At 44.7% G+C, this 27,992-nt stretch overlaps 2 protein-coding genes across 2 annotated transcripts in view; both read left to right on the plus strand.

Annotated features, from left to right (window-relative positions):
- MYO3B (myosin IIIB) overlaps positions 1-21,154 on the plus strand; it is a 329,793-nt gene extending 308,639 nt beyond the window's left edge. The window contains exon 38 of the mRNA XM_073306891.1: positions 20,590-21,154. The gene's annotated coding sequence lies outside the window, so the exon portion shown is untranslated. The remainder of the gene's footprint in view (positions 1-20,589) is intronic.
- Positions 21,155-24,190: 3,036 nt separating this feature from the next.
- Positions 24,191-27,978, plus strand: SP5 (Sp5 transcription factor). Its single transcript, XM_073304743.1, has 2 exons — positions 24,191-24,459; positions 25,217-27,978. Exons 1-2 carry the CDS (start codon positions 24,409-24,411, stop codon positions 26,264-26,266), a joined length of 1,101 nt encoding a protein of 366 aa, XP_073160844.1. The 5' UTR covers positions 24,191-24,408; the 3' UTR covers positions 26,267-27,978.
- Positions 27,979-27,992: the final 14 nt, after the last annotated feature.

Genomic DNA, 27,992 nt, shown 5'->3' on the forward strand with positions numbered 1-27,992 from the left:
TCAATGGTTCTGCATCAAAGTTTTTCCAAATTTCCTTTCCAAAATTTTGAAATGTCAGATTTTTGTTCTGATTCAGAATGAAAACAAATTTCAAAATGTTGAAATTTCCAGTGGAAATTTTCCAAACAGCTCTATTTAGAGAAAGAGAGCGAGAGAGATTAATGGTGAAACAAAAGTAGAGGGAAACCTTTGCTGCTGAGCAGCCATGGTGAGCTGATATCTGATACCAGTTGCCAAGAGGGCCTTCAAAGTACGCAGAATACAGGTCTTGTTGTGAACTAGCTAGTTGAAAGACTTTGTTAGACAGATCTTGCCCATATGCTCAGGGTTTAGCTGATCGCCATATTTGGGGTCGGGAAGGAATTTTCCTCCAGGGCAGATTGGAAGGCCCTGGAGGTTTTTCGCCTTCCTCTGTAGCATGGGGCACGGGTCACTTGCTGGAGGATTCTCTGCTCCTTGAGGTCTTCAAACTACAATTTGAGGACTTCAATAGCACAGATATAGGTGTGAGGTCTTTTTTAGGAGTGGTGGGTGAAATTCTGTGGCCTGCATTGTGCAGGAGGTCAGACTAGATGATCATAATGGTCCCTTCTGGCCTAAATATCTATGAATCTATGAATCTATGTGTAATAAAATAAGAAAACCTTATCATCAGGCAAAGGGTTGAATGAAAGATAAATCCCAGCATGAGGCCTCAATGGCAATATTCCCCGTGACTTCACTGTTATATTGGGATGAAAATTCCTCCCAGTGCTGACCAAAAAAAAAAAAAAAAGCACAATGAGCATTTGGGAATTAATTTTAAATAATGGTGCCTCTAGTTTGTGCATTTTCAGCTCGCTTCTCATTGACCCATTTACACCACTCTGGCACTATAAAGGGGCTCCAGAGTATGCATAAATTACATCCACTTCACATTTGCACCCACTTTAAGAAATGTGTTGAGTATAGCCAAGCCCCTCAGTGTATGTCTACCCAGCAATAAAAAACCTGCAGCTGGCCTACGTCAGCTGACTCGGGCTTATGCGGCTTGGGCTCTGGGACTGAAAAATTGTTATGTAGTGCTCGAGTTGAAGGCCATGCTCTGGAATCCTGTGAGGGTAGACGGTCCCAGAGCTCAGCCCCATACTCACTTGCATGAAATCCTGCATAAGCCAACAGATATTGAGAAGAGGCTACAGATTTCATTCAAGTGAGTATAGTCAGCCAAGCATAACTATTGTCAGAAATAAGGTCTGGTGTTGGAAATAGAGAGTCCTCACAACAGTTGTTTCTTTGGTCCTAGTCAGGAGACACATAATATGGGGGAAAGGATGGTGATATCAGGAATAGGGAGAGAGAGAAGGTAGTCTTGTGACTAAAGAAGATGGCTGGAGGTCGGGAAATCTACGTTGTGTCACCAGTTATTCCATTGACTTCCTCTTCATCTTCTGGTGGCTCAGTTTCACCATTTGTAAAATGTGATGATGATGATGATGATAACACTAATAATTTACCTATCTTACAATGGTGTTATGAGGCTTACCCCATTCATGTTTGTAGGGTGTTTGGTTTTGCTTAAATAGTAGCTTCCAAATTCTGTCATCCTAAACATTAAAACGATTTATGCTTAAACTTAGGGCATGGCTCTGCTGCCCCACAGTTTGGGCTACAGGGCTGTGACTAGCCATGTGCACCAAAGTGCTGTGCTGAAACTCCCCTGTGTGGATGCCTCAGGCTTGAACTAAAAGGGTCCTAGTTCACATTAATGAAATCCTGTTTGAAGAAGCTTACTTTCATGCAAATGAGGAATCTTTTAGTTCATGCCCACAGCATCCACAAGGGGGGAATTACAGCACAGCACTTTGGTGTGCACTGCCATTCACATCCCTGTAGTCCGAACTGGAGGGCTGTATAGACAAGCCCCTACTTAGATTCCAAAGGGGAAATTGTGTACTGGAGCTCAGATTCCAACTGCATAATTCTGATCTCACAGTTTTATAAATCAACTGTAGCTAGTACTATCAGTGAAGTGACATCAGAATGGAACTGATGAAAGTGAGATCAGATTCAGTCCCAAAGGTGAAAAGAGAAGTGTTATCAAATACTTAGATTTCTACTTCTATAAAAATTGTAAGTATAAATTATTGTTGTATTTGAATTGTACAGTCAAGTCAGGTTATTCCTGCTACCGTAATGAGAGTAGACGGTACTACCTGAGACTCATCAAACCCACTGCCTTGTGGGTAGCCTGGGTAAGGGAGCAGCCCCTGACAGAAAAGCCCCACTGCCTTGTGGAGGAATTCAGGAGAATGTGAGGCTATGAGAGTAAACTCAGACAGAAAATCTGGAGTGGAGCCCCAAAGGTGGTCAGGTACTAATATTTTAGTATCTTTCCAGCAACTCCTGCAGTGGATCTGGTACCAAATGTATTAGTTCTTCCTCTCCTCTGGATTTTACCGGTGATGCCAAGAGCAGGGTCCTGATGCATGGGCAACTCAGGGCCTCTATATCATCTGCCCAGGCTTGCTCCCTGGAAAGGTACTCCAGCTTTACTTTGAGCGTTGACACAAAACGGAAGGCAGCAGCCACCTGTTCTAATCTCATACTTTATTGGCGTAGAGTTGTGCGCCAGGGGCTCTCTCTCAAGTTGGTCTCTTCATCCATGTTTGCAGCTGCCATAAAACCAACTGAGTTAATTCTTTACCTCGGAGGGGTGCATACGCATGGTCTCTTGAAACTGAAGAATGCCAACTATTTGCATTACAAAAGTATTAATGGAGACCTAAATAATAAATGGCAAACATGGGGCTTTATACTGCCCTTCCCATTTCCTAAAAGTCCTAAAATGGGATAAATCAGAAAGATAATCTGTCCTTGACATTTTAGAATATCTCCTGTTTATTGGAATGACTCAAATACAAATGAATACATGTGGTTAAGAACACATCTTATGGTATAAGAGTATCCGCTTGCGAGAACCAACCCAGTGGCTCTGACACCAAATATTGATCACAAGAGACTTCACTGTTCTGCCATAATAAATGTACCCATTACCCACCCCATCTTTCATCCCTGGCAATAAACAATTGTCAATAATCTCATATCTTTCTGTTAGCATTGAAGACACGTTTTGTTGGTACTCTTTTTCTTTAAGATAGAGCACTCTGTGGAGCTGTAGAAACGAAATGTTCAGCCAGGAGAAAAAGTCGCCCCTCAGCAAGCAAAGCAGGATTGCCAGCTTTATGAAAACAGCATGCGATGCCTCTTAGACCCAAAATGCTGGGGAGCAATCCTTTGGGCCCATGGAAGTCAGTGAGAGTCTTTCCATTCCCTTGGGGTAATGATTCATAAAAGTTAACACCCCTTTACGGGTAAATTCAAGTTGAATCTTAGACTCATTCTCTGCAGTCTCTTAAGAATTGTTAGAAATTCATTTTGTCATAGGTGTGCATCCCACACACATCTGAACAACAAATGTATATGTACTCTCATCAGTGGTCTGTTTACTATAGACTCAGATACCATGGTGTTGGATGCCGTAAAAGGAAATTAGTTATGTTTCCAGAAACAGATTCTATATGTTAGTTGCCCATGCCAATAATGGATTAAATGTCATTTGTTTGTTTAGCAGGCCTCATTGCTATTCAGTTGCAGAGAATGTACAACTATTACACAATCTAAGCAACAATTTCTAGAGCAATTGTAAAGTGCTGTTAACTATTCTCCAGACAGGTACTAGGGTGAGCTCACAAGTTAATGTATATGTGTTTTTCTGAAGGAGACCTGGGTCCAAATTTTGATCAAGGCCACTAGTGAAAATAAGTTTGATGGCCTCATTTTAGTCTCTTGATGATACTGGCAAATATCACAAAACCTGATCACAAGCCACATTACATGACACACCTGGAATCTCTGCTCAAGAGAAGCCCAGAATTGCAGTGGCAGGAAAGTGGCAAGCCTGGATTGCAATTTATTGGCAGGGCTGTGTGGGATTGGGATAACAAGAGTATGGCTAATCTGATGGAGATGCATTATCCGGGTTTATCTGGGAGCCAGGACTGGAATAGCAAGGTTGTTGTGGATCAGGGATTAGCTGAAAAAGCAGTGCTCTTTCACAGCCCATGACTGAAACAGAAGGGATGATATAGATTTGGAATGAGAGGCTTTGGCACAGCTATGTGAGGAAAGTTATGCAATATCTGACAATATTAGTACTCTTTTTTGGTAAGCACCAAATTTACCCAATTTAAGGTGGAAGATTATGTAGAAACTTTGATCACAGAACATTTCCTACATAGCTTGTAAAGTGCTTGGAGCAGGGACTGTATTTTTGTTCGGTGTTTGCACTACCCGTAGTACAATGGTCCATAACTGGCACTCCTAGGCACTATCACAATACAAAACTTAAAAATAACAACATGTTCTTTTCTTGAAATTGCTGATAAGGTGATATTTCTAATTGCCATAAACATTTCTGAGTCTGCCTTATGCTGCAATAAACAGAGATCAGAGCACTCAGTCCATCATTTTATTCACCTAAACTCTGGGATAAGATAATACTCAGTGCAATGTTATTATTTTGCCTTCAGACATCATGTAAAATAAGGTATAAAGCAGGTAAATAATGAATATGATAGTTCTTTAGCATTGCTTACTGCCCGCTTCTTGATGTTTAGCATTGGTAGCAGAAGAGCCTTGTATGTATATCCCAGTTCGGAGTTTCACGCCATCCTATCCAGGCACAGATTACTATTTGACTAAATTAATGATGGAGTTCTAAAAGAGCAAGAAAAGCAAATTCTCCATAGAGATTTCACATCACCTGCAGTTTTGATAGCTGATAACTATATCATCAGCATTTTGAAAAACAGTTGCTAATATCCAGATTTACAGCAGAAATCTGATTGGAAAGGGGTGTTGATCTTGTTAGATATTTAACATTACAGCATACTGCAATGTAACACAACATACAGTGATAAAATGGATTCGATCTAACAGGATGTGACTGATGAGATGAAAGCAAAATGCTGGCACTGTTCGTAGCATGCACAAACCCTACTGCATTGTACTACAGTATTTGTTTGGAGATAAAAAGAAAAGGAGTACTTGTGGCACCTTAGAGACTAACCAATTTATTTGAGCATGAGCTTTCGTGAGCTACAGCTTGAGCTTGAGCTGTAGCTCACGAAAGCTCATGCTCAAATAAATTGGTTAGTCTCTAAGGTGCCACAAGTACTCCTTTTCTTTTTGCGAATACAGACTAACACGGCTGTTACTCTGAAACCTGTTTGGAGATACTGCGCATTAGTTTAGAACAATGTCTTTTGTGCCTTGATTGTTCATTTCATTTTACTGTCATCGTACCAAGTTGTACATTTTTAAAAACACAGTGTTTTACCATCTGTAGGTCATGAAAAGACAGATGGACGTGGAGAAACTCCACCTACAGCTCCTTGGATGAATCCCACTTTCTGCTTAGCGGTAGAGAAATCCCTCCCTTCTATAAAACTAAATGTCCTTATATCGCTCTATTATAAAAGCTTTTTTAATACAGGAACTTATTGATCTAATACATTTGAAACATTTGCAATTATTTTTAGTGAGTGCAAGTAAAACAAACTAGTCTTATCAGAGCTGCTGTATTACAAACACCACTTGAGTTACACTGAAGTTAATCCCCAGTTCTGTTACAGGAAACTCATCCTTATTAAAGTAACTTAAGTGTTCCTTTTTATTGATCTGCTCCTTCAACTTAATGATAGGAACTTACTGATGTTTTAATAATAACCTTATAAGCTTTATCTCATTCTATTTCAATGTGTGTTACTGAAAGATGCTGTGGAAACTAACTCAGCTTGAACATTTTGCAGATGTCTTTAAATGCTGGCGGGGGGAGAGAGAAGGTTCAGTTGTGCTGCATGTTAACAAAGATAGCTGAAAAACTACAAGATAAAAGAGAGCCTCGAGTGTGAACATCAAAGAATTGTTAATGACAAGAAATACCATTAGGGTTAGCATCCCTTTTGTTTCAACCCCCTCACACCTGCAGTGTGTTGTAGACTATGTCTTTGTTGGCACATGTGAATTACCTCCATTAGCATTTATAGAAGAGTGGTTCCAAAACAACAGAAACATACTCCTGCTCCTTGCTATTGCTCCAAAAAGTCAGATATTCGTTCTCTGTGGGTTTCCTTCAAGGTAGTCTTTTCTGCAAGGGAAACTGTAGAACCAGTATTCCATTGATTGCAAATGAACTTGGTTGAAAGGAGAGGATGGCTTTTGTTACTGAAAAGAGAAGTAATATAAGCAACAGTAAGAAGCTCAGACATTAGCAATAGCAAAATCAGAGCGTGAAATTCAGATTAGCCCTCCGCAGGCTGTGAGAGGAAGGGGGTATTGGAAGACTTGGCATGGCCAAAGGTGTAACCTGTTTCATTTGGCCCCTGAAAAATTTTAACAGATGGTGGGACCAGCTGTCTTTTTCAGCCATTTAATAAACTCTTCAGTGGTAACAGTTTGGGAAGTGTGGGGGGGTTGAGTTTTAGGCCAGAGGAAAAAATAAAGAAATCTGTACCAATTGTTTTTGCCAAGCGGTGAAGTCCAGAAACATTAGGAAAAGTTAAAGTGAAAATCTAATTGATGACACTGTCCTGATTATCTGTTTCAAAAGGAAGAGGGGAAAAAATCTTTCAGCTCAAGTGAACCACTGCATGCAAAATGTCTATTATTGCATTGTTATCTTTATCTGTCATTTTAATTTCAGTCCTTGCAAAGCAATCACATAATTAGAAATCTTAAATGAACTGCAGAATGAGAAATTGACTTGGTTTTTGAGACACAAGTGTCTGTCAAAGGAAAAGTCAAAATAACCTGTTTTATTAAAAAGACATACTTGCATCAGATAAGGTTCAAACTATCTGTCCAGATGAATAGATCAGTCAATGAACTTATCCTAACTTACATAATATAATTATCTAAATGCCAATAGAGCTGCCTGTTTAGGTTCATATAATACTCAGAAATCTAATACAAACATAAGTGATACACGAGTTTTTGTTTGTTAGGATGAGATCTTACAAAAATATACAATTGCAGCTCTATTTGTTTTCTTGAGCTAATTTTTTTAATTAACATTTCCAACACAACAGTTAAATGGCAACTCTTCAATTATCTGAGAGATGCTATATTTAAAAAGCATGTCTAGTGTCTTTGAACAGAACAGTTCTTTTTGCACATTTACATGATACCCAGCTGAGCAGCCACCCCTTCCATTTGACAAGGGCTTTGTTCTGCCTACAGGCCTATTATAAGCCCCAGATTGTTTGCCCTTAATAAATTGCAACAATAAGACAGAAACTTCTTTTCAAGTTTGGAGAAATACGACGTTCTCTAGATAGCTACACATATGAAGTTTAATAATGACAACAGAAACAAATCTTACAAATCTCATTTGCTCTGCTCGCAGATCATTTCAGTTAAGGCAGCCCAGAAAGCGTGGCTTCTTTCCGTACAGGTAACAAAAGCCTTGAGAAAATACTGATGGGATAAAACATGTCTGTCTTTCAAGAATGATTTATTCTAGAGGAACATGCTTTTGCACCATGTTTCACAATGCAAAATTATATTCCATATAATGCTACACAGAGATTACTTGGGGCTAAAACTGAAAGAAATATATGCACAGTAGAATTTGTAGCAGAAAAATGTAGTGTGGTTTCATATTAATGAGAGAAAACAGTGTAAGATTTACAGTTTAAAGCTTGATCCTCCTCTCCAATAAGTTGAAATTTATCAGCTTGTGTGTGTCTGTATGCCAGCATCTGGGCCTTCACTTAATTGAAAAGACCTACATTAGTGTCTGGCCTACAAAGAGGAGACAAAGAATCAATATTGCTTTTACATGGCAATGCAGATTCTCCTTTGGTTCAAGTACAGGGCTTGTGAGGCCACATTTGGAAGCATTAACTGACACTGTTTGGGTTTGTATGTAGCCATGGATTGGTAAACTAGGTATGTTATAAACTCAGCGCCTGCCTTTATTGAGCTTCAAGCCTCAATATGTTCTGCATATTTTCTCTTCAGGGTGGAAATTTCCAACAATTTTCAGAGAGCAATTTCTTTCAGAATCTATCTGTAAATTATCTTACAACTAAGAGGGTACGGTAGGCATGACTTTCAGAAGTGACAAGTGTTTTGGGGCCAACTTGCAGCATGCTAAATGGGCCAGATTTTCAGAAGGTGAGAGCACCTATCATCAAACCACCAAATGAGAGTAAAATATATAAGGTTTTATATATTAGAAACTGTCTAGTAGCTCAATAATATTACCTCTTTTTAGAGAGAAATTTGAGTGGCTAGTGAAATATTGTACATTTCAAAGTTGCCTATTTTTGATTTGCAGGCAGAAATCTAGAGGATACAAATATTTGCACTGCTTTAATAAAGAGAAAAGGTTCCTCTCATTTGATATCTGAAACTTTTGCTGAGCAGATGAAGGTATAGTGATGTGAATTTTTCAGATGACTGTAGTGCTCATGATAGGTGCTGACTCGACAGAGTTAAAGGCTAAAGTGATCTATTTTGGGGTGTTCTTGAACTGTAGACTGTGGCTCAGGGGGCTCTTTGAGGACTTTCCTGGGAATCTTCAGTGTTACAGCTAACTCTGTGCTGTGCTCCTCTTTTATGCTCAACTCAGTCATGGGGAGCTGGAAACATGACTGGCACCAGCTCCCTGAATTGAGGCTAGAAAGACCTCATCTTCCTTCTCACTGAAAGGGGGGAATCTGAGCTCAGAATGGCCACAATTTTACCATCTCCCATTTCATTTCAAAAGAGGATGGATTACAAATGTGGGGATGGCTTCCTTCCCCTCAGCACAATGAGATAGAGGCAGCCATGTTTTTGCTTCATGCTGCTGCACTGAGCTCAACAGAACAGCACACTAACTGTTATCTCTGAGAGAGGAAACTATTTCTGTTATATCTTAGGGCTTCCTGTAATTCCTTTCACTGTAGTATCCAGTTTCTGGGGTTGCAAAGAGGGAGACAGTTCTAGGGGTTGAGATGGACAAAGCATTGCTGGTGATCTCTGATGAATGAATGGAAAAGTGAGTAGATTCCGGGATCATGGGGGTACAGAGACAGGTGGGAGTGGATAAAAGGCAGGAAGAAACAATAGAATATGAGAGAGAAAAGACTGGAAGATTGGGATAAAGGAGGGAGCAAATAAAAGATATTTAGGCTATATTTACACTATGAGGTAGAGGGGTGATACACAAACTCATGCTAGCTCTCATCTGAGCTGGCATACTAAAACGAGTAGTGTAGCAATGGTAGAATGGGCACAGGCTAGCCACCCTGAGTACAAACCCACCTGAACCCTGTGGGTGTGTACTTGGGCAGCTAGTCCATGTCCCGTACTATTGCAGCTACATTGCTATTATTACGGCACTAGCTCGCCGAGAGCTGGGAATCACACCCCTATCTCATAGTGTAGACGTAGCCTTAAAGTGAGTTCTGAACGTTATCCCTAACAAGTGCTGTGATAAAGCCCTTTTACCATATTAAATCATCATTTAAGTCCCACATGCCACATACATTAGAAAAACACTCAGAGATGCTTTGGAGATATGTTTTTAAAATATTGGGACTATTTTTTGTATCACTCCACCTATAAAGTCTAGTAACTTAGCTAACTTAGCTTGTGCATTTAGCTCAAAGAAATGTACAAGCTCAAAGAAAAAAAGCAAAATCAGAACAATAAAATGTAAAATACCTCTAAAAATAACTTAAGTAGCTTTTTTAAACAAAATAGCCATGGCATTAAAATCTGATATCAGGACTTCCGGGCTAGGTCCTGGGTCCCATTGGAAGGGGTGGAAATCTCCCCTTTCTGATGGTAAGAAAAAAATGTTCTTTCACCTAGACTTGCAGGGCCACAAGATATTGGAATTTAAAGTCATGACATTTTAAAAACCTGTTACCGGCTTAGGATAGAATCTTGTGTGTCTTGGACCACGAGTGAGTGTGAGTTTGGGGGCAATTCCAGCATTGGGTGGAGAAGGACGAAATATTTCAGAGAGAGGTTGATTTTTAAAAATAGTGGTTGTTTGGTACTGTCAAGTGGTGTGGCTGTTGGTGTTTCAGAGAGATGGAATAGTGGGCAAGTGATGAAATCATAGGTATGTGAGAAATTGTACAGGAATGTGATACACAAAGTTATCACATCCTTCCCCAATTTATCACAGAGATATCACTTCCACATATATGTTGTATATTGATTATCATATGGCTCCATGATTTATCACATAGCTATCACCACCATATTCACAGTGTTTCTATTTGTATGGGTTGGGGGGTAGGGTATGGGGCTTTCTCTGATGGAATTCATTCTCTTCTGTAGCAAACCCACTCCTCCTAGGGATGATTTTTGCCCCTGTTGAATGTACCATGTTGCACCGAATGGCGAGCATTTTCAAACAAATTGCCTGGAGGGGGAGGGGAGAAGGATACCCCTGGATCCCTCTAACATAAACATCTTTTCCCCTTCAAATTAGGCTGGTCAAAAAATATCACACAGATATCACAAGATCAAAAGATCTCATTTTGTTTCTGCTAGTCCCTCCCTGAAAAATTCCTTCCAGAGCTGATATACCTAGATAAAGATATAAATACTATTATTTATACTGTGCCTAAATTATAGTAGATGTTTTATAGACCATATGCAGTAAAATACACAGTCCCTGCCTGCAGTCAGACTGAATCACTCAAATAAGGGGATTGGGAGGGGGCGGGTATTTTTGTTAAAAATAGTAAGCGTTTGGTGAATTTTGTACAAAATACTTGATAAGTGATTCCTTGGCTCACAAAATTTGTTTAATCACAGATCAAGTACAGTATGAAAAGTAGCAGTACAAGTTTGTTCTCAGTATCCTTAGAGTCTCCATTCAATTCTTAGTTCATCTGGAATTGCCTACAAATTGTGATGTGTAACAGGATTGAAATTCATTGCATGTAGGGAGACCACTGAATAGCTGTCATGTGGTAATGATTTTCCATCCCTACTGCCCGGACCTGAATTCAAGCCTGTGAAAAGGTGAAAAGCTCCACAATTTACCAGTCTTCTGGACCATCCAGCCCCGCATGATGTGAGATTGTGAATTATGTCATAAAATAATGGCTTTAGGAAAGTTTGAGTAAAACTAGCAAGGAAAAAATTAAATGCCCAAAAACTTATTTAACAAAGTTGAGGTTGCCCTGTGGTGCCTTGTGCCCTTCCAATATTTCAAGCTCAGCTAAACTCAAACCTCTGAAAATCAGGAAATAAAGAACTAAAGTAATGCAATCTTAAATATCTGAAAACTAGGTAATACAGAGTTAAGGTACATGCCAGTGCAACCCTAACTTTTCCCCACCTGGAGCTGACAGCACCCACTGAGAATTATCTTCATGCACTCCAGTTGCATTCACTGTATTTAAGCTGTATGAATTTTGGAGGGATTAGTTAGAGAAGGCTGGCAGAGCTGTGATTGTGATATGAAGAGATCTGGATGGGATCTTGGGGAAATGTGTGAGCCCCTCTCCCGGCCACCCCTCACCTCCTGTGTGTGTGATCCAAGGAAAGAGTGCCTGTGCCCCTTGAGGAACCCAATATTCCTCATTTCAGCACTGAGTTCTGCAGGTTGTCAGTAGCAGTACACCGGTGTCAACTTGCCATAGGGTTTGTCAACAGTGAGGTGGGATATGAGGTCTGTGTATTTAATGATGGGTAGTGAAAGGACTGTGTTAGATGAAATCTTGTGAATAAGGGGGAAGCAGTTGTAATATGTGGTGGAGGTGTTGTAAAATTTAGCAACTGTGTTTCTGTAAAGCAGGTTCACTGTTTGAGTATAGAACATATATATGTAGCTTTGCTATCAGTGCTTATGAACCTGTGCTATGCAGCAAGCATGTCTGTTCTCAGCTCTGCACCCAGAAGGATGACTCCCAGATCCTGGCTCTCTCAGGAGGAGTCAGAGAGAAGGGCTTAAACACTCACCCTTGCAGAGGGGCAGGGCCCCCCTAGATCATGGTTCACACACAAGGTCCAGAAAGAGGAGCTCAGCCCCCACCCCCTGAAGGGGCTGAGCTCCTAGTTCACACATGGCAGGAAAGGAGTGCTTTCCTTGGGGAAGAGGGAGAAGAGCTCTTGGGGAAGAGGGAGACTGCTCTTGGGGAAGAGGGAAGACTGCTCTTGGGGAAGAGGGAGAAGAGCTCAGACCCCATCAGAGGAGCAAGGCCCTTAGATCCCATCTCACATGGGAGCCCAGGGAGATGTGCCCCCGCAGAATAAATTCTTTAATATAACCCCCTCTCCCCAAAGTAGAAGTGCCATGCGGTAATGGAGAAAAATCCCAAGGTACTGAGATCAGTTTGGGAGGCTCACAGCCACAGTCTAAGGCCCAGATATGAGCACAAAAACATAAGGTACAGGTGATTTTGTACAATTCTGGGTTTTTAAGGAGGGCTATATATCAGGAACTCCATGTTCAAACGACCTCAGACTTGGACTACCCAGCACCCCCATTAGGTACATTGCATTTCAAGATAATCCAGTTAAGCATGCAGATTTTAGATCACTTATAAGAGCCCACCTTTAAACAGAAAGCCATGTTCAACCCTAACTACAGGGGAGCTGGGTTTCTGCTATATATAGCTGACAAGTACTGCCCATTCAGCTACCACATCCCATTTCATGCTTCTTGCCAGGGATTCTGGTTTATTGTCAGCCCCAACCCTAACCCTGGGTCTTTCGCCAGCTTCAGTCCTATTCCTACCCCAGGCTCCCTGCCTGCTCCAGCCCTTCCTGTCTAGTGCTTTGTGCACAGCAAATAGGCTGTAGCATCTCTACTTATACATATGCTCTGCCTTATAAAGGGTACTACGCTCAGTGTGTGAGCGAAAATACTGATCGTCTGAGGATTGGAATGGCAGCAGTGAACAGAGGAAGTGGCTAGTTTTATATGATCAGAATCCCAGCTAGGACTATAAAGTAGGGAGCAGCAGGGGTATCTCAATTAACAGAGGGCATAGGATCGCCCAGTAGGAGGTCACAAGGATATCAGAAAACTGAGGCAGAAATTTTCCTTTGTCTCTCCCTATATTAAACTCTTCAGATAAGGTAACACTAACCTAATATGGAAAACTAGATAAAACTGTAAATGTAATGTTTTCTCTTGGGTGCCTGCTGTAGAATTTAATAGACAGGACTGTGAACATTGCTGGAATCAATTTCTCTGTTGATGTTGGGAAGAGCCACGCCAAAATTCACTATGTGCATTTCTGAACCTCTGATTTAAGAGGAATTTTGTGTTTACTCTGTTCCCCTATAAACATTGTTTTGCTTCTAGAAGGCAAATTATCTTATTCTTAAATTAGAAACAACTAAATGAAAACTGGCAAGAGAACTTCATAAATCAGCCAATAACCATATCTCATTAAAAAGAATCATTGACACTACAGAAGAGCTTCTTCCTGAATCACTCAATGTACCAAATATACTTAGCATGTGTAGCAATGGCTATTAAAAAAAAAAAAAAAGCAGCAACGCATGAGGTCTCTGCTCTGCTTTTATTCAGGCAACACTCCCATTGCCTTCAGTGAGAATGTTGATTGTATAAGACTGCAGCGTTTGGCCCTGTTTTCTGACATTTTGAATAAGAGAAGAATCTTTCATTGTTAAGTTTAGATGCTGGCATGTAAATGACCACAGAACTCTAATTCTCTACTCCATTGTCTTCTCTCCTGCTTCTTCATTTTAAGGTAAATTTTGTGGTGAATGGCTCCTTGTGCTTTAATATTCTTTCCCCCGCCCTTAAGATGACAGTGGTTGTCAACCAGGGATGAAAGTAACTTAAAGGACTTACTGGTACTCCGGAGTTCTGGGCAGGGGACGTGGCCTCAACCGGAAGAGGCAGGGCCTTTAAATACCCGAGCCCTTTAAGTCAAGATTTAAAAGTCCCAGGACTCTGGCTGCAGCTGGGAGCCCCAGGACCTTTAAATCACCCCTGGAGCTACCAGCTGCAGAGGCAGCTGGGAGCCCTGGGGCTCAGGGTCAATTTAAAAGGCCCCAGGCTACAGCCACCACTACTGCAGCGGAGCTCCAGGCCCTTTAAATCACCGCCGGAGCCCTGCCGCCGCTACCTAGGGGCTCCAGCAGTGAGACTCGGGCCCTTTAAAGCGCTGCCTGAGCCCCACTGCCGGAGCCCCTGGGGAGTGGTGGAGGGCTCCCATGGTGATTTAAAGGGCCAGGGGCTCTGGCCACTGCAGGGAGCCCCAGGCTCTTTAAATCACCAGCCTGGGGAAGCCGGTCCGGTCCGGCACGGCATATTGGCTCTTGCCGGTACACTGTATCGGACCGTACCAGCTTACTTTCACCTCTGTTGTCAACCACTGATTCTTCCTGGCTCCCCTCAACTGGTGTTAAAAATGATTTGAAGTGGTAGTGTTGACAGAGCTGAGCCATTTTGGTATTAGAGTCACTGCACTGCATCACAAGATATTTGATAGTTTTCCTAGCCCCTTCCAGACAACGGCCATGCCTGCACTACAAAGTTTGGTCAACACAGCTATGTCGATCAGGGGCGTGAAAAAACACATCCTCTAGCCAACACAGCTATGCCAGGAAAAACCCCAGTGTAGATGTGACTATGCCAACATAAAAGTGCTTCTGTCAACATAGCTAATGTTGTTCAGGGAGGTGGCATTACTATGCCAGCAGAAGAACTCTTGTTGGCATATATGACAGGTTTCAGAGTAACAGCCGTGTTAGTCTGTATTCGCAAAAAGAAAAGGAGTACTTGTGGCACCTTAGAGACTAACCAATTTATTTGTGCATGAGCTTTCGTGAGCTACAGCTCACTTCATCGGATGAGTCTATGGGGTTCTGCTGGTATAGCTATACTGGTATAGCTGGTTCAGCAAAGTTTATGCAGTGTAGACAAGGCCTAAGGACTAAGCGATTAGGACTGATAATATAATCCAGATATATTGTTTGCATTCAACTACGGTAGAATCAACACCTATTGCAATATAGGGCTATAGTCAGGTCTCATATTGCTAAGGTTTCATTATGTTATTAAATGTACTACAGTACTTTTACTGCTACATAGTATTATAAGCAATTGATAGAGTATGTTAACAAACTATCTTTACGGAGGCGGTATCCCTTCCTTTTTTATTTGTACACTTGTTTGATAATTTGCAAAGAATTACCATGCAAAGAAACATCAGTAATTTGCAATGGGTCTCCCATTCATTGTAAATTAGTGAGGTTCTACTGTGGTACACAAATACTGGGTTAAATTCAGCTCTCAGATACACCCTAGAAATCCCCACGGATAGAAATTAAAATGATCACACTGGGTCATTTTATCAGGCAGACTAAATGTAGTTGTTGCACTGGGGCATGCTCCTCCAGTGCCCTAAATGCATATGCCATCCATAATCAGAATGTCACCAGTCACTGCCGCTACGATGCTGCCCTTCTGCCTTTCCACCTCCCAGTGCACCTGTCTCTCAAAGTCACAGTTTAGTCTTGATTCTCTGATCTGAGAGCTACACAAGTATATCTTCTTAATAGAAGTGTTACTGTAAAAGCAGAGCCTGTCGTCTGCACCCAGGGTGCAGAGGGCCCTCTTGCCATAAAACATGCATGGTTCCTATTGCTCCAAATGGGTAGGATTTGGGGGTGGTGCAGGATTAGACCAAGGGGTGAAGACCAGAAGGCCTTCCACTTTGAAGATCCTCTACTCCTTCCGCCAGAGAGGGACTATTAGGCAATGGAAACTATCCGAGCCATTAGACTGGAGTAGTCATCATGTGATGGCTATGCTGGCTGCTCCATGGCCTATTTCTTCCTATGAAGTTCCAAGCATCCAACCCAGTTTTGGGCTGAGCAATAGGGACTAGTTTAAGAGCTAAGTAAAATGTGGGGTGGGATGATCCTGCCTGCTTCAGCCTGTGAATGGCAGGCCAGGTGTAGTAATAGGTAAATTTCTCAATAAATGCTTCCTGATCATTAATTAATTTTGGAGTTCCGAGTTTCAAACTGTATCTGAAATCTTTGATCAAGAAAAATGGGTTGGAAGAGATGTACAATCTAGTAACCTGAATACAGACTAGAAGCCAAGGAATTCCTGAGTTCTAGTTCCAACTCGGAAACTGATTCCCTCTGTGTCTTAGGTCAAGTCACTTAAATCCTTTGCCCTGATTGCTCCATCCATTAAATGGGAGAAGACTAACCCTGTTTTACTAAGAGCTTAGTTAATGTCTGTAAAGAACTTTGAAGATGAAAGGCGCTATATAAGTCTTCAACATTATATATATATTTATATTGTTGTTTTGTTTATAGAAAAACATAATTTTAAAAATTATCATTACAGCACATTGAATAATTTAATTTTTCACATTCCTTATGTATTGAGTTATTATGTGTTACATCGAATGAATACAAAGACCTCAGAATATGATGTGATACAGAAGACACACCACATACTTTGTAAGAGATTTTCTAAATAGAGCGGTTTTAAAAATCAAACATTGTAAAGAGCTGTCCAGCTGGAGAAGAGGAGTTCAGTCATTTCATAAATCTGACTGATACTTCACAAAAACCTTCTTGGGGGCCCTGACCTGAAATGCTGGCCGGGAGGGGGTGTGAGGGGACTAGTACTTTTTACAATCCCTTGTTATTAATCAGACAAATGGTGGTAACCACATGTGCCCCAATATTAGTTAGTACCAGTGGCTACACACACAGATTGCTGACAGCTACAGTACCCATATACTGAGCACTGGAATGTGTTCTCTGGTAACATCTGGGTATGTAATATGCTTCCTAGCTGGCTTCTTATGGCCCCTTGGCTGGCTGCATTGCTGGATGTTCCAGAAGTTGTGGGGCTGATTTGGAGTCATGGTCATGATGGGCTCTTTTGTCTTCTTAAATTACTCTGACTCCCAGACTCTGGGAATAATTTGTACATTTTTGTAAATTATAAAATTCTTCATTGGTTGATAAGGAAAGCTTTCCTGTGTCCTGGTTGACTGGTGTGGAAAGGAGCATGCGAGCTTTAAAACTACCAACATTCAGGGTGTCCCTCCCACCACATTTCTGGTCCCCGACTAGATTCCCATTCATCCTTTCCCCTGATCTGCCCCTCACAGTCCTGCTGGGTTTTTTGGTTTGGATTGGTTTTTGTTTGGGGGGTGGAAACGGTTCGGGGAGGGAGGGGGATAGTTCTTGTAAATTATAGGTTGCTGCAGTTATATCACACCAAAACCATGTTTTATTTCTTGCAAGGTACAGTAGCTGAAGTTACATAGCTATTGTACCATGCAAGAAAAAACATGGATTTGATATACTCTCTTCTTCAGTAGTCTTTGAAGAACAGGCTACTTGGAAAGCAGTTCTGTTGTCATTAGAACAGATTTAATGTAACAGCAAGCAGTCTGCATTTGTAGCATAACTTGGTCATCCGTTAACAATTGTATGTTATTATTAAGTTTGAATAACTGATTCAGTCAAATTGATACAGTTTGATAACTGGATGATCCACCTGATATTAAAGTGCTGATTGATCATATGTTGTTTCCATTTAAACTTTGTTGTTTGCAGTTTTGACACACAGCATAAACAGCTGTGTAATTTGTCAATAAATGTACTAAGTAACCAAAATGAATTACCATGCAGATCCAGTTTTTAGATTTTACATTTGCTGTCTAGTTAAGACATAACCACACTATATAGTGAATAATTAAATATAAGTAGATGGTTAGGGTTTGTTTATCTGTGTCTGTAAAATGAAATGATCCCAACCAATCTCACCCAAACTAATCATGCAGCTAAAAAAAATCATGTTTTTTATCCAGTGTTTCCTAAAATGTGAGGGCAAGAAGGACATCAGCAAACGGGGCTCTTGATTGCTATCTATAGTCTCAGCATGCTTGCTTCTTTCTTTCTTTTTCTTTCTTTCAATAAATTTCTAGCTGTCATGGTTGTGAAGAAAATCTTCAAAATGTGAAGCAGGTATAACCAATGTAGCAATGTCGACCTGAGTTTCCAGAGAGCTTGAAACAATAGCTTTGAGAAGAGAATGGCATAAATTTTATTGGGCTCTAACTTGGATGCTAGTGATGATACTTTAACTCTTTCACTGCTCATTAAAGCATGGAAAAAAATAGAGGAAGTATCATATTATGAAAATCTATACCAATGTTTCCAAAAGGCAAGGAGAGGTGGCATAAAAGACTAGCCAGGGATGGTGCAGAACATGTATATATTAAAATGTTTAGGTTGTTAATAACACGTGGCAAAGTTGTAGCAGGGATACAAATGGTCTTATTTTCTTGAATGGCATATTAGCTTTAAAAGGAAACACTACATTAAACTATGTGAAATTGAAACTTTGGTTGGAAAATGATAACGCAAGCCTCAAAATCCTCAATATATTTTTGCTCTGTGTCAGTCTCAATATGTTTTAGTGCGTTTCCTTCATCTGAAGGAAAAATGTGCCATGTTTAAGTGGACTCAAGAGACTTCATAAAAAACTTCAGTCTCACTTTTATTTTTGTCCCATCCAAGATGCAAATTGCACACAGTTAAGGCTCTAGAGGTACAACTGCATCAAACCTGTTTGCCAGATATCCAGATCTTGTAAACAAGACATGTAGGCTAATGTACCAAAAAAATGTGAACCGAGGACTCCATTTCCTCATTAGACTTTCTCCAATCCAGAGCATATCCTGTGGGGGATGCTTTTAATAATTATTAATACTTCGTCTGGGTCTCTCATTACTGTGTTGTCTGTGTCAGATATGGGGGTGGATATTTCACCCTGGTGGGCTGACTGAGAAGCAGAGCCTACCTACCTAGGGGTGAAAAGTGGAGGCTCTTTCTCAAAAAGTAGAGTAATTATCTGGAAAAAAGTTACTTTTGTCCCTGAATAGGATGTCCACAGAGGGAGCTATTCTGGAATACCTTAAGAACATAAGAAAGGCCATACTAGGTCAGACCAATGGTGCATCTAGCCCAGTATCCTGTCTTCCAACAGTGGCCGGTGCCAGATGCCTCAGAGTGAATGAACAGGACAGTTCTCGAGTGATCCATCCCCTATCACCCAGCCCCAGCTCTGGCAGTCAGAGGTTTAGGGGCATCCAGAGCATGGGGTTGCATCCCTGACCATATTGGCTAATATCCTATCCTCCATGAATTAGCTAATTTTTTTTTTGACCCAGTCACACTTTTGGCCTTCCCAACATCTCCTGACAATGAGTTCCATAGGTTGACTGTGTGTTGTGTGAAGAAGTACCTCCTGTTTGTTTGTTTGAAACCTGCTCCCTATTAATTTCATTGGCTGACCCCTGGTTCTTGTGAAGGGATAAATAACACTTCCCTATTCACTTTCTCCGCCCCTCAAGGTTGCAGCTGCTGCCTATGCTCTGTTTGTTCTGAGGGTTGCAGCCTCCAGGACTGTCAATATTATCCATGCATAATTTTCTGTTTTTAAAAAAAAGCTGTAATTGCCACCTCATTAGGGTTCAGACCTCCAAAGAGCGGTATTTTGACCATTGTAGACCCAGCACTTTTTAATCCTCCTGCTCCTTTTTAAATGCATGCTCAGAAGATCTTCTTGAAGCAGTATCTGTTAAAGATACAGGCATGATTATGAAATGGAGCCTGTGTTGTAAACATAATATTAAAGTATGTGACTGACCCCAGCTACTGTGGCAGTTGGAGTACATTGCTCTGAGCCTTCCTTCAGGACACTCCTGACTGGCACTAGCCTGAGAGACAGGGCACTAGCAGTAGACAGAGGAAAGTAGTTTGTACTAAACTCTCCTTTTATTTAGACAAGCTATTTGTTTATGACAGAACTTGCTTTCTGGAGCAGGTTCTCCAAACCCTCCGAAATCTGTCACTGGGCTTGACTTACCACAGGCAGTATGTTCTAGGATCAGGTGTTCAGGAGTTAGAGAGTAACCCACAAACCTCCTCCAACCTGAGAGGTGAAGGCAGAGGATATCGGATTGCAGGAGGAGGGGGGAGTAATCTTTCCAGCTGGAGAGGATAAAGTTTGATCTCCTCCACACTGAAGGATGGGAACAAAGGGAGCTTTCTGCTGGAGCAGGATTTCAAAGGCCCGCTGAGTGACTGCGCTGAGGAATACTTTGTTGTAGATCACTGGGGATATTGGCAGATGCCCTTCGGGAGCTTTGTGTGCTGTTCTCACAGTTCCAGTGCCCAGCAGCCTGAAGCACCTTTAACAAAGCAGGAACATGGTGTAAGACAGAGGTGGGAAATGTGAGCATTTCAGACAAGCCAGGAGGCTGAGGCTGTCTTTGGAAGAGGCTGCTAGAGCCCTGACCAGCCTGCCTGGGCAGGGCAGGGCAGGGCAGGGCAGGGGCCGCCACTGGGGTTACTTACGAAGTACGTGGGGTGTGTTGTTGGCACATGGAGTCTCGCTCCATGGAAATGCCTGCCCCCAATGCACTGTTTGAAGCTAACTCACTGCTAGTGTGTCTGATCTCTGGGTGTGCTACAGGACGTTGCCCCACCTCTCCTCTCTTTCCACAGCTCGCCTTGGGTCACGGTTCTCTCTGCTCACTGGGGAAGACGTGTGAACGCGCACTACTCCCACAGCTCCACTCTTCTGCTGGGCCGGGAGATCGCCTCCTGCAGGGCTCGCTTTGCTGCTGCTCTTTGTGGTCCCTACACCAGGCGGCAGCCATCCAAGAGGGAGAGAAATACACACACACTGGGACAAGTTACAGCTGCCGTCTCCCAGCTGGGTCTGGCCTTAGCCCTCGCTGCTTTAAAACTCCGTCCCTGCTATTACAGCCTAGTCGTTATGCCGTGGAATTTGGGTTTACGTAGAAGTGTCATGTTTCATCTGCGTATATACCGCAGCGTACGTTTTAGCTGTGTAACCCAGATAGTAGCTGCTTGAATTGACCCTCTTCTACCCCCACATTGGGTGGGTTTGGGTTTTTTTGTGGTTGTGGAATCCTATTCCATTCTGCCTCTTTTAAGGGCTGGTTCGTGTCTTGGTCCTGACCTTTGATGTCTCTTTATTTTACATTAGCAAGTAGCAGCCGCCCACTGCTCATGAAAATAGTGCTTTGGGTAACTGACTTGGCATTTGGCCTTGATACCTGTATCTCCTGATAACTGAAACAAATTTCTAAAATAAATATTGTACTTTGATCTTCCAGTCCTGCATTTTTAATGACAGCTCTGAGCATCACTTCATTAAGAATACATTTCAGGAGACCGAAATGCTCCGAGTTTGAACACTAATTATGTGTACAGAAAATTACTGCTGCAACATTTCATTATTCTGCCCATTGTTTGTTCCGGAAACTAGAAATTCCCCCTCAATTTTTTAAGTCAATTGCTTCCATCCATGCGGAGTTTATGGGATCCCAGGTATGGATTCCATATAGGAACTTAATCCAACTTTCTACTAACTGTTTTGCAATGTAACAAATCATTCTGCATATTCAAAATACGTGGAGGAATAATTTATATGAAGGGGAAAGGGAAACACCAGCGCGTTCAGTTGTTTTAAAAATTGTACCTTTGACTTCCATTTCGTTTCTGAATTTTATGATTCAAATAATTCCTTAATCAAAGATACAATTCACGCGTGAAAAAGATCTCGCTAGAAATCAGATCAAACTTTTTGTAAAAGTTTAAGAACGGGGAAAGTGACATATTCTGACGTGGGTGGTTCGCTTATTACATCTCCAGGAAAGAGACGTGTCATCAGAATGGGCAGGAATGAGGATCCTATCCATTGTGTGTTGTGTCCCGGCAACTCGAACCTCTTGTTCTGCCCCGAGTGTTGCTTCTGGAGTAAAACCGGATGGGTGCGCGTTTCTGTCCCTTGCCTAAACAAAACGGCGAGTAGGCTGCGTCCAAGGAGCCCCGGGCACTACACGTGTGTGTGTTCAAGTCACCCGGGAAAAGTCCGCAAAGGACCAGCGGACGGCTGCGGAGATTTCTAAGTGGCCCAGAGTGAGCGCCTTGCCCCTGCTCCCCAGCGATTCGATGCCTCTGTTGTTGGAGCGCTGGAGCTGCTGCATTCACTCGCATGTTTTCAATCAGCTGTAAACATTTCCCAATTCTCTGGGAGGAGAGATCACACGCAAGGCACGGCCAGCGTTTGGTTGTAAGTTTGGCTGGGAATTCCTGTGTCCCACTCCGGCGCTCTCCGATTGTCTGTCATAGGTGTTACAATCCTACCCAGGGGTCCTGGAGACCAGTAATTACCAGCTCCTCCTCGCCCTCTGCTATCAGGTGAGGACAACAAGAAATGACCGCCCCAAAACCATACTCTACATTGCAAACAGACCCAGATATCAGCTTCCCCGAATAATTCACCAAGTTTTGGAGGCGTCTTTATCTCTAGGTTATACATGGCAGAGAAGTCTTGAACATTAGCAATGGGGCTGAATCGATTTAAAGCTTGGGTGTGTTGTACTCATTTCCATAGTGTCGATCTGATGAAGCATTTACAAGTCCCAGGGAAGAGCCTCAAGTGACTCATGCATTAGGGGGTCAGTGTTGGGGGGGGGGGAGCAGCGGGAGCCCAAACTTCTCCCCAGGACTCAATATGGAGCCGTGGGAGAGGACCTGGCACTTTAATCCCTTCAAAGAAACCGATCTGATTCAAGCCCCACCACTCTTGGAAGTCGTTGAGAGGCCAGTGATTGTTTCTACAGGAAAGCCAGATAAAGATCTCTGTGTGCTGGCGTTTAAAAAGGCTTCCTTGGCAACGTGAATACAATTGACCCCGACGGCTACTGGGAGGCTCGAGTTACCTGGGGGAACAGTTACAGAAATGTGCGCGAAAGGAGGGGCAGGGCACTCCCTGCTCTCACGTTTGGCCAAGATATTCACGAACGTCCTGGGCCGTCACGTGCCCGCATCGATCCGGCCGCCGTAGCTAGCGGGGAGGGGATGGAAGCAGAGCGGGCTGTGACCCGGCGGGAGAGCGCGCGGCGCTGGGCTGCCCCTCACACCGCTCCCCGCCGCGGGCGCGCACCCTGGGGCGGGCGGCGGGGTGCCGCTGGGAGCCGAGCGCCGGGCCGGGGGAGGCTGGGAAGCCCCTGGCGCGGTTTTCTCGCCCACGTGGGGTTTTAAAACACGGCCGGAGCCCCAGAGCTGGGAGGAAGCGATTCAGCGGAGCTGCGGCCAGCGGCAGGAGGGCAACAAGCGGCTTCGGCGGAGGTCGGAGTAATAGTTCCCCGGTGTGGCCACCCGTGCTACAGTTCCGACAGTTTGAACTGGGAGGCGTTTGACGCACAAACCGTTCAGTTTAACACACAAACGCTACCGAGAGAGACGTTCACCTTCACTTTAAAAAAAAAAAAAAAGTCACGTCTTTTGCGCACCTTTATATCGCCCTCCTCCCCCCGGGGAAAGGACACTTTCTCTGTGATTTTCGCAGTCTTTTAAGTTTTAATGCTGATTGCACGTGACCAACGAACCCCTCATTGTAACTCCGCTACATCGACCCCTGGCTTGAGCCCAGCGCCTCCGTAATTACAGAAAATACAGAGAGCACAGAGAGCTCTTCCTGCAAGCAGCACCAGAGCGGGGGGAATGTGCGTTAGCTAAGCCATCTCGATGGAGTTCGCTTTTCTCAGCTTCAGGAGAGAGAGGAAAAAACCGTCGGGAAGTTTTGCAGCTGGGATCTCCCAGCCCGGCTCAGGTGAACTTGCTGTGTTTGTATTGTTACTTTGAGTCATCAAACTCTAACAGCGGAATCCGCCGGCAGATTTCTCTGGGGATAACAAAGACACATTGTCACTTTAGGGCTCTGCTACAAATCCTTAATTGCACACACACACAAAAAGGCAGCCAGGGGTGGGGAGATCCAGTGTCTTGAGCATCCAATGCGTGGGTCTCCAGGCGGTCTCCTTTGATCAAGAAAATCCAATTATTTGTGTATATACATTTCCCACATAGTGATTACTTCATTAATTGTCCCGCCTTTATCTCCTCCTTTCCCATCCCCCCTAATAATCAGTTCTTTTATCCAGACCAACAAACACACCATAGGAGCTTTGTGGATTCAAAGGATTTGCTTTCGCTTCTGAAAGAGCCGCTATTCTTTGATGATTGGGTAGCGGCAAACTTCAAAGCCATAAATCTTCCCTCTGACTGGCTGGCGGCCCAGCAAAGTCCTTATCAAATTCTTGGAGGTGATCCTGGTGCAGTCAGACAGTCCGCGCAGATCGCGCAGCGCGGGGGGGTGGGCCGGACGCAGAGCACAGAGATCAGAGGGAAGGAGAGAAAAGGAAGCTGGGCAGCTCCTCGTCTTCCCCGTGGCGTCTCCATGCCTCGGCACTGCCCCGGTGTCCTCCCCTCGCTCCGGGAGCAGTAACTATGGCCGCAGTGGCCGTCCTCCGGAACGACTCCCTGCAGGCTTTCCTCCAGGTCAGTACCGGCGCCTCCCAAGGAGAGCCCAGCTGGGGCGGGGGGGGGGGGGGGCCGGCTGGCGGCTCGCTGTGTGTCTCACACTCTGACAAAGAGGAACATAAGTTTGAAGTTATGGGGGAGACAACGCCCCAAGTAACGCTAAAGCAGGGGGCAGCCAGGCTACTTTGCTCTGGGGATTGCGAAGGCAGTGTCAGCCCGTAACCGTAAGAGGCTTGCTGCAGCTGAAAGGACAGCTCTCAAAGTAAACTAAAGAAATCTCCTTGGATTAATAACTCCCCACTCCGTTTAGAGTCCGGCTGGTCACTAGATGAGTAAGATCTTTGGGGGGCTCAAACCATTCGCCTGCCACGGGCACTGTAAACAGTCACTCCTGGGCTACGGAGCAGCGTCGGGGGGTTGAGTGATGGGCATTCACTTCTGCATGCGGGATCTAGGGTTAGTTGAAAGAACACACAGCACAGAGCAGGCGTGTGTTTAGAGAGCGGGAGAGACGCTAGTTGTGGCTTGTCCTGCTGCTGACTCAGGCTTCTCTTTACAGACAGCTCAGTATTGTCTGGGGAAAGTTTCTGCCCATGTGATGACCGATTAGAGCTCTCCGGTTCCCTGGAGAACACACACAGAAACTTTCCTGTTCCTTGAGCTGCAGCGTCTGCTGGTGGGTGCAAAGGGGAGACGATCGCGGGGTAGGCAGCAACAACAAATGCTCTGGGAGCGGTTAGTGACCTGATCTTTTTCCTCCCTCGCCCACATGCAGGATCGCACCCCCAGCGCCTCTCCAGACTTGGCGAAGCACTCGCCCCTGGCGCTCTTGGCCGCCACCTGTAGCCGGATCGGACAGCCGGGCGCCGCCCCTTCGGATTTCCTGCAGGTCTCCTACGACCCGGCTCTGGGATCCCCATCCAGGATCTTCCACCCGTGGAGTAGCGAGATGCCAGCCCATTCCCCCGGGGGGCTCCCCCCTCCGCATCCCAGCCTGGGGCTCACCCCCCAGAAGAGCCACCTGCAGCCTTCCTTCGGGGGCGCTCACGAGCTGCCCCTCACCCCCCCGGCTGACCCCTCCTACGCCTATGAGTTCTCCCCAGTCAAGATGCTCCCTTCCTCCATGGCCGCCTTACCCTCCAGCTGCCCCCCGGCCTACGTCCCCTACGCCGCCCAGGCCGCCCTGCCTCCCGGCTACTCCAACCTGCTGCCCCCGCCGCAGCCCTGCAGGCAGCTCTCCCCCAACCCAGCCCCCGAGGACATCCCCTGGTGGAGCCTCCAGCAAGCGGGGGCGCCGGGCGGCTGCGGCCACCGCTTCCCTGGCGCCGCCCTGCCGAGGAGCCTGGTGCTGGGCCCCTCGGACCTGGCCCAGTACCAGACGCAGATCGCCGCCCTGCTGCAGACCAAGCCACCCCTGGCGGCCACGGCCCGGCGCTGCCGCCGCTGCCGCTGCCCCAACTGCCAGGCGGCGGCGGGCAGCGCCCCGGAGGCGGAGCCGGGCCGGAAGAAGCAGCACATCTGCCACATCCCGGGCTGCGGCAAGGTCTACGGCAAGACCTCGCACCTGAAGGCGCATCTGCGCTGGCACACGGGCGAGCGGCCCTTCGTCTGCAACTGGCTCTTCTGCGGCAAGAGCTTCACGCGCTCGGACGAGCTGCAGCGGCACCTGCGGACTCACACGGGCGAGAAGCGCTTCGCCTGCCCCGTCTGCAACAAGCGCTTCATGCGCAGCGACCACCTGGCCAAGCACGTGAAGACCCACCAGAACAAGAAGCTCAAAGCCGCGGGCGACGGCGTGAAGCGGGAGGACACGCGGGGCCTGTGACCCGGGCCCGCCGCCCGGCCGGAGAAAGTCGGGACCCACCGCCCCGCCTGAGGGGCCCCCGCAGCCGGAGCCCTGTCCCGGGGGGACCTGCAGCCCTGGGAGGGGCAGGAGCTGCGCCTGCGTCCGCGGCCCTGGCCGGGGAGAGCTCTGGGCTTTGCCGCCTTCTCCCGGGAGGCGCTCTAGCCCTGCGAGGGCGATCGAGGACCCGTGCCCGGCCCAGGAGGGCCTAAGGTCTGCGGCCCCGGCGCTCTGGGAACTGGAGCCCTGCCCTGGAGATTTACAGGCCCCCCCCCCCCCCCGGCGGCACTGCCCTATACCGCCCCGTTGTCCTGAAGAAGCCCTTGGACAAGTCCCCTTCTCTGGCCCCAGGGCAAAGATGCGGGAAATACATGACTCCTTTACGCCTTGCTACTGGCATCAGGATCTTTTTCGCTGCTGCTCAATGGGAGTGAAGTGCCAGCTGTTTCCAGCCCACTGTCCCGCTCCCGTCCAGGGAGAGCTCTCGACGCAGGCTGGGCCATAGGATCACTCCCCCAGTTTGGAAACGGGGTTACTTACAAGGGGCTGCTCTAAGACAGTAAATCGGAGCAGCAGCGTTAGTCTGGGGACCTGGCTCTTGCGTCCTCATTTCTTTCAGGGGAAGAGACTGAACTTTTGTGTACAGGTTATTTAATAGCTTTGTTTGAATAAAAGTGTTTTTCTTGTCCTTGGCTCCACGCGGGGCTCCAGCATGAGATGTTTCTGTAAAGCGACCTGCAACTGCAGCGTGAAAATAAATACATTAACACTGGGGTCACATTAGGAAGATCCCACTGAGTCGGTTTCATTTGATCTTTTCTTCCTTCTGGAGGCTTTACAAAACGCCGCAGTTTGAAGAACTATTTTATCGTTTATTTAGTCTGAACAAATGCATCGACCACATTTATTTGGTAAAAACCCAACTGTTGCAATAGCTTAAGCCACAATCTGTTCCCCACATTTCATGCTCTCAGATATCTTTGCCAAGACAAGACAAAGTTTTCATAGTATTCCTTATGGAATGCATTGCGATCTACAGGGATAATCTAACTTTATAAGACTAACTTCCGCTGAGTGCACTTTACCTATAATACGGATGTTAGTCCAAACTTCAGCAATGTTTAACATTAAACTTTAACAACAGAGTGCGAATTGTTTTAGGAATAACAATTGCAAACTTTGTAAATGGTCGAAAATGTGGGGTCCTTTGGGCTGATGCTGTGTTCACTAGTTCTGGTAAAGCCAAGCCATAGGCATAAAGGGGGAACAAAAGATGAAAAAAATAATTAAATCTTCACAGACTAGATGGTACAAACTGTATTCTGAATCCAAGGAAAGGTGGGAATAGTCAGAGTTAATACACACTTCTTATATAAAAAGAAATGCATGACAGCATGATATTGTGCGTCAGCTTTAACGAGCCATTTCCTGCCTTTTGTTGGGCTATGTCACAGCACGATTAAAAATACTATTCATATTTTAATTTTCCTTTTGTTTAACCATTGCACTGTTTTGGGCGCAGGGTATACACAATGCTCCCTCTCGTCCAAGAGGCCAAAATTACTATCAAGTAACTGTTGAGTAAGTCAGCATCTAGTGATTTTTTTACACACACTTATGTACTTGAAATATGATATTTACCAAAAAACTAATACAGCTCCCTTTGAGGCATTATCAGTCATGTATGTATATATTTAGGCACTGTATA

Source organism: Lepidochelys kempii, chromosome 11 (genome assembly GCF_965140265.1).
Source record: "Lepidochelys kempii isolate rLepKem1 chromosome 11, rLepKem1.hap2, whole genome shotgun sequence".
NCBI lineage: Eukaryota > Metazoa > Chordata > Testudines > Cheloniidae > Lepidochelys > Lepidochelys kempii.

What these genes read in the sequence shown, in the direction of transcription:
- SP5 (XM_073304743.1), top strand. Translation starts at nt 24,409, where the DNA reads ATGGCCGCAGTGGCCGTCCTCCGGAACGACTCCCTGCAGGCTTTCCTC. An exon ending in CCCTGCAGGCTTTCCTCCAG is followed by an intron (nt 24,460 to 25,216) that starts GTCAGTACCGGC and finishes GCCCACATGCAG; the next exon opens with GATCGCACCCCCAGCGCCTC.